Here is a 7,589-nt window from a genome sequence, read left to right on the forward strand (position 1 = left end):
CTCTCCATTCCTCTCACCAACCACGGTTTCGCTCTCTCTCGATACTTCTGCCAGCCTTCTCAACTTCTCCGCCTCAATCAATAATCTCTTACTGGGTTTCTATCAACTGGGCTTTAGTTCCTAATTATGTGTTTCTTTAAGGGGTTAGTACTGGGCCTAGCCCTCAAAAAACAGACTTAAGCCCATGGCTTTTATGTATTTCTTTCTTTCTGCATTTAAATTTAAGAAGGCCTTTTACAAAAAAAAAAAAAACACCGCTTTATATGGCTCATAATCTTACCATTTTTTCTTAATCAAGCAAGAATTTTTAATAATCTAAAATTAATTATTATGTAGTTCTAATATAGAAAGTTAACGAGAGTGAGACGACAAGATGATAAAATGAGGGACCAAAATGAAAATATTTATTATTTATTTAAGTTCAAAAAAATGAAAATATTTAAATGTGTGGAGTACTCACGTAAACTAATGGGTGGGTAATAAACAAACATGATAGACTACTATAAAAAAACTTAATATCAAACATTATCGGACGGTGGAGATGCACGTGAAGACAACCAAGAATCCCGACATAAACCTCGTCAACAGGGAATTTACATCCCATGCCCCTTTCATGCGCGCCGGCCCTAATACTCTCTGTCTACTGTCCAATAATCTTATCACTTGTGAAATACATTAGCAAATCAAACTATACATATTAATATAATTTCCGTTTTATAGTTAAAGATTTCATTGTCAGGGTTGAAACACTTCGAAATAAAAATGTTCGTACAATACTAGTTGAGTAGTTCTACGTATCAGAAAAAGAAATGACTGGTTAGCCCTTTTGTCAAAAAAAAAAAGACTTGGTTCCTATAAGTTTTTTTGAAGAATTTTTATTTTGCTCGCTACCAATAGTTTCCATCAATACTAAAGAAAAGAGGAAATGTGGGCACCATTGTCACTGATTCGGTCTTTTGAAAAGGATTACTTGTGCTGCTTCACCGTCGGTGCCGCCTTGCCCTTTATTTATTTTTGATATTTATTACTCCAGGATGTTCAGATCCATCCACGTGGAAAAAGAGTTGAATCTAACCATTGGATTTACGCGGGAATCACGAAGAGATGGTTTCTTTGCCTTTTTGATTGCAGAGTTGGGGACAAGAATCCAATCAAACCTATCTTCTCTACCTCTCATAATGAAGCCGCTTTCTCCCACACCCTCTTATACGTCGCCGTTTTGCTCCAGCCCACAACCATTACCATTTTCCTAACCGCATTTCGTCTTACACCAACCCATATTCAAATGCATCGCATTATCAATACTTTCACAGAAATAAACAATAATGTGTTCACGCTCAAAATCAAAACCAATGGAAAGAATAAAAAAAAAACTTATTAACGAGCCATGTCATGTCCATATAGGAAAATAATAGGGGGTAATAAATATTTTATAAATTACTCCTTCTGTTTCATAATACTTGATGTTTTGCCTTAGTGCACGAATATTAAGAAAACTAGATTTTTTTAAAAAAATATTTTAAAAATATTATTTTAGAATCAATTAACCAATAATAAAAAAACTAGTAAAATCTAATTGGTTGAACAGTTTCCAATAAAGTTAAAGTTAACCTTAAAATCTCAAAACTTCATCTAATTTGAAACAAAATTATCCTTCTAAAACATCAACTATATTGAAACGGAGGGAGTATATGACTAGTTTAACGGGTATAATGACTCTAGAAACCACTCAGTTTTATATATTTTTGGAAATATCTTAATAGTGAGATTGAGATATATAGTACCATTAATCTTGATAGGTTGGTATTGTTAACAAGTATTCATATAAACAAAAACAAAACACATTGCTAGTTGTTTTTTAAATTATGTTTTTACTCAAACGGAGAACCTTTTTTAATTAAGAAAATTTTAACTAGTACCTTCTCTTGTTATCTGGTATTGAACTTATCTTTTGAACAGCAGAATCTATCTATTTAAAAATGTAGGTTCTTTCTGTCAGAACCTAAGAGTATTAATATTCGTTCATCTTCTTTTTTATTCATTCATCTTTTCGAACAATTCATTCATCTTTCGAAACTCAAATTTCGAACTCAGCAATTAGAAGAAAAGGAGTAGTTCGTACTCTCTATGCAGTCCCTAAATGGTGACGTAAACGGCAATTATTTTTTCTAAAGTACGCAGAGAAAAAGGGCTCCACACACGTCGGCTGCGTGTCTGCTGGAAACTTTCTTTTTGATATTTTTAGAAAAATGTCTGCCGGAAACTTGTATTGTATCTATTTAAGTTTTATCATATACTCCAACTTCAGTTATTTTTGCGATTTTACCAAATCAATGCCAAATGAAGAAATAAGTAATTTCAGAATTTTTAATCAAACTTATACCAAAAAATAAGTGATTTTAGATATTTAGAAACAATTGCGGAGTGAAAATTAAGATAAACATAATTACGAAGATTACCAAATTATTGATATAAAATTTGCAATAACAAAATAAAAGGCTACAGAGGAACAACATGGTGAAACCAAGTCGCAAAAAAGCACACAACAAAAGTTCAGATCTCCAGTTATGTAATAATATGTACATAACGATCCATGTCAGCTAAAATTATATTCTTCTCTCCCGATTTAACTTTTTAAACCCGATAATAATTATTGTAGAGTGAGAGAATAAAAAAAAACTACGAGAAAAACGAACTTTTCTCAGCTCCCAAACAAAAAAAAAACGCATAACCGTCGGAGATGAACACGACCACGACCACCTTCGATAAGTTCAGGCCTGTTCCGACAGAGGAGGCAAGTTTAGATCTAGATCTAACGGCTGAGATCTCTTCTCCATCACGCCTTCAAAATCAACAACCGACGACGAATCAGAGTCGCTCCGAGCCACACAAGCCACCTTTGCAGCCACATGCATCGTCGGCGACCTAAAAGCTGACGCCACCGGAGGCTGAGCACGACCTCCGTTGCCGACTCCCATAACGTCAAAGAAGTAAACAGGACGCGCCACCGGGATCTGATAGCCGCCGCCGAGGCGAAGCTCGAGCTGCGGCGGAACAATACCATCACTCGCCGGCGTGACCGCCGTCGGAGGAGAAGCGCAGTCAAGGGTGCTGCTCTGGCTAGGGCTACGCTCGAAACCGCCGTTCTTCTCACTCAGCTCAAGAAAATTCGGGAAGTTGGTCTTAGCCTTGGCCCCACGGAAATCACGCGCCGCCTTATCGTACGCACGCGCCGCCTCTTCCGCGGTGTCAAAAGTACCGAGCCAGACTCGGGTTTTCTTACCGGGATCTCGGATCTCAGCAGCATAACGGCCCCAGGGACGCTTCCTAACGCCTCTATAACGAATCTCCTTGGCATTAGTGTTAACGGGGTCTGGTTTCAAACCAATCTTGGCCATAATAACTAAATAAATAAAAGGAGGTGAGAGGGAGGGGAGTGGTGTGATAATTGAAGATGGGAGATGGAGGAGGTGTTGTTTATATATAGATGGAGAGAGAGTAAAAGCGACGCTCCTTTTGGGGCGCTTTGTTGTGAACAGTCAAAGCCTGAAAATGGTTTTAGCGGCTTCTTTTACAAGAACAGCGGTTTTCATGGTTTTCTTCTTATCTTCCACTTACCCTCTGCCACGTGTGTCTTTGTCCTCCTTCGAGATTCCTTGTTTTCTTATTAACCCTTCGTTTTGTTTTTATTTTTTACCACCCAAGCGTTTTCATTCTTTTAGCTCATATTTAAAATGTATATCTTTTTTTTTGAATTATTTAAAATGTATATCAGCACATGGTATTGCACATATACATGCTTTAAAAATAGAAACATATACTAACAAAATACATTTTTTTTACGAACACAAAATACATTCGTGGAATATATATGTGTGTGTGTATATATATATCTTTTCATTTAATTGATGAATATTTTAACATTAATATAATTAAATCATTCTATCTTTGCATTCAATTTTTTTATTAAACAGATCTTACTATTAAACATATTTGGATCAATACATATTTAGAACTATTTATCCCTTGGTGGAAAATCCTTCAATTAATAGTATCTCTTATGTTCGTAAATATTTGATGTTAAATGTAACATTTATCCATTTCGTATAACCAAGAGTATCATTACTTTAAATGAAAACCTATCCGAAGTAAACAAAAGGTGGTTCAACTTTTTTTTTCTTTTGAGCACAGTGGTTCAAACTTTAAAGGCAGTATACAGAAACTAGGAAAATATATCACACATTTAACGGAAAAAATGCACGGAGCTTGCTGTTTTCCCACATAATGAATTCCCGTGTACTCGTTAATTTCTCTCTTTTTTTTTCAATTTGTAATCCATGGAACTAAAAATGCAATCCCATATCTACACTTTTTTTACGAGGTCAGTTATACTCTAAACTTGAATCGTTTTGTTCCAGATCTCATATATTTTTATTTTCGTCTAGAGATTCTTTTATTTAATACTGTCTATCAGAAACAATAATATAACAGTTAATATGATATATCATATTAAGAAAATAACAATAAATTGAGAAATAATATAATCCGACAAAAATATGATATGGTAAATATGATTACAGTAGAAATTTGGTTGAAAGATATCAATACATTGATATCAAAAATGATCTTGTTTCACACATTTTAATTATCAAAGTCACTCACATTACCTCCACATTAATCAGAGATTCTTTTGGTTAAAACTGTTGCCTTGCTCACGTGATTTGATAGTTTGCTTTCTTATAAATAATAGTAATAGATAACGAATACAATTTACTACTGCTGCATTTGAATTTGCACGCTTACAAAAGAGATAATTTGCACGCTTATGCTTAGAATTTATATTTGTTCAAATAAGTTATCAACACACAATATATATACAAATGCATAGGTTTTATCCAAAATATTAGGCTTTATGCTACAACTTTGATAAATGAAAACTATTAGTTGTTGGTAGTTTCACTTACAGAGTCGATATTATAGGCAACATCGTAGTCTAGCTTTCGAAAAATAGAGATTATTCATGGTTGTTTCAGTTGTTTTTGAAAAATACATTAAGGCGAAGCTGGTCCATCTAATTCATATTAGAAGTATCTACAGAACTAGAAAATATTAGGCACAGTCAGATATGCCAAAATGAATGCAAAAACTTGGAAATAAATTTGCAGTTGCCCCTGTGAAGATGTGAGAAAACTATAACCATATAACGCAAAAAAATCTGAACGTGTGGCGAGATGCGCGGCTCAGAAACTGCGTTTCCATGTAAATGCGTGAATCTCACCGTCAAACACGTGCCGACGGCGATCGCGTGAAAAAAGTCCTATGGGTGACTTCTTCAACTCAACTCTAGTTCAACGTTGATATTGACTCTTTTTATTACATTTTCTTTTGTTAAAAAAATACAAGTTGGTGGGTCAGAGAGAAAGTTGCCCTCTAGGCTCCGGCGAACGGCCGGCGCGTGAGCGTGCGTGCCGTCGCCGGAGGCCCTAACCCATCCGTCAAGTCGTCCGTCTCGTGCTTTCCTCTCATCTCCCTACCATGGCTGCTTTGTCTGAGCTCTGTTCCAGGCCTTCTTATGTCGGTGACTCACTGAGTCAACCGAGTCAAGCGGTGGTTCTGCGTCTGGAGTAATGACGCGGTCGTGTGTAAGCTCGGAGGGGGAAGTCCACTCATCGTGTGTTTTGGTTTTCCGGGAGGCGGAGGCTCTAACAGCTCCGTCGCCGCCGGCTCTTGGTTCCGGGAGGAGGAAGTTTCTTCAACTTCTCTGTCGCCGGCTTCTGTTCCCGGGGAGTGAAGGTCTCCACGGTCTTGCTCCGCCGGCTTTTAGGTCTCCTAGAATTTTATGGTTAGGGTTTGCGATCCGTTTTTGGATCGGGTTGTTAGTTTCGCTCGTGGTTGAGGTTTGGGAGAGGTTCTGTTCTCCGGTGATGGTGGTGGTTCGCCTCTCATTTGTCTAGGGTTTGAAGTGGTTCATAGGCTGAGGAGATCTCGATAGTTCGATGGAATCTCCAGGCGTGCAGACAGTGAGCGACGAACGGTGATGAAGCTGTCCGACGAGAGGACAAAGCTTGAAGATCTGAGATGGTTTAGTCAGAGGCTCTGCGGGTGATGAGCTCCGATGAATCGAGGGTCGGTGGTCGTGCTCCGGTGACGGTTAGAGACGGTGTTGGTCAAGTCGAGGCGGTGGCGTTGTTTTTCGTGCTGACGATGCAGATGCATCCACGTGTCCAGCCACAGGCTTCCTTGACGCATATCCCGATTTTCGTCGACCGGTTTTGTATTGGGCCTTATTATGTTTGGGCTTTTTGTATGGATTCGATTGTGTAATCGGGCTTGGCCCATTGTTATATTTAATTTAAAATCCTTGACGGAAAAAAAAAAAAATATAGCCGCCCCTCTTCCAAAAACTTATTAAAAGCAACAAGGCCCCACTAGTGCACTCACTAAATAAAATAATTAATCAATATTTATATTTTAAGAAACAAATATATAGTGCCACACGGTCAATCAGACGCGTGGAGAATGATCAGGAGACAAGGAGAGAATGGTGGCCGTGTTGGCTAGTCAAGATTCCAACGGCGGTGGGCCCACCATCTGTTCTTGACGGCAGGGAGACGTGTGATTAAGATTAAAGATCAGTTAATTAAATTATGATTAATTGATTTAATTATATTCTTTGTTTCACTTTAACGACAGCTACATAATGTCTCCACTTTATGGATAATGGATTGGGTTTTCTTGGGCCATAGGATCTTCTGGATATATAAATTTAAAATCTATTGTTTTAAAATATTGTAATACTAGTAGTAGTCTTTTATTACTGTCAAAGATCTACAAAAACATTGGATTATTTATCATTTAAGGTATTATTTAATATCCACTAATAATGCCTATATATTCGGTTTGTATATTTAATATATAAATAAAGGGAAGTATTACAAGAACTATTTTTGCATAAAACTTTATTTTACCAATGACCAATCTATAAAAAGAGTAAGAACTATCCTTAATAACATAGCTATTCCAGTGCCGGGCTTGACCCAAAATCCACGAAACAATGGGATGAAGTCCACTTTTGTGGTTTTTATTTTCTTTCAAAAATTTTATAATAAATTTATATTTTTATATATTTAATTAGAATAAATATCAAAACATATAAAATTAATAAATTTTCTATTAATAAAAAAATAAGTTAATGTAGAATATATATAATAAAATAAAAAGTCGTTTTAATCATTATTGATTTAAAAAATATATTTTATCACAATAAATTAAATTGTGATAAGGACCCGTACTGAACTATGCTAAAAACAAAATTAACGTATTGCTCAATCATATATATACTGCAATTTTTTTTATATAAAGGGGATAATAGTTTATATGTTAAATGCAATGATTAATTATCAGGAAAATTTGTTAACTGCAATAGTTGGAAGATTGAAACTCAGAAAGTTTGCGAAAATGGGAGGGAAATGTAAAATCTGAAATCTTATTTCAGCTACATAAGATGTGGGTCTTGAGAAATGTTAACGAAGCCAACATGATTTGGAAAGATATCATTTGCTTCTGAATGCAGGCCAGATGTTGTCAGC

General features: G+C 36.1%; 1 protein-coding gene across 1 annotated transcript; it reads right to left on the reverse strand.

The window, feature by feature from the left end:
- Positions 1 to 2,446: 2,446 nt before the first annotated feature.
- LOC108837740 (ethylene-responsive transcription factor 4) lies at positions 2,447 to 3,457 on the reverse strand. The gene has a single exon (XM_018610760.2). It carries the CDS (start codon positions 3,396 to 3,398, stop codon positions 2,772 to 2,774), a length of 627 nt encoding a protein of 208 aa, XP_018466262.1. The 5' UTR covers positions 3,399 to 3,457; the 3' UTR covers positions 2,447 to 2,771.
- Positions 3,458 to 7,589: the final 4,132 nt, after the last annotated feature.

The sequence above is a fragment of the Raphanus sativus genome, chromosome 5 (genome assembly GCF_000801105.2).
Source record: "Raphanus sativus cultivar WK10039 chromosome 5, ASM80110v3, whole genome shotgun sequence".
Lineage (NCBI taxonomy): Eukaryota > Viridiplantae > Streptophyta > Magnoliopsida > Brassicales > Brassicaceae > Raphanus > Raphanus sativus.

Coding starts and splice junctions, on each gene's coding strand:
- LOC108837740 (XM_018610760.2), bottom strand. CDS start 3,398: ATGGCCAAGATTGGTTTGAAACCAGACCCCGTTAACACTAATGCCAAG.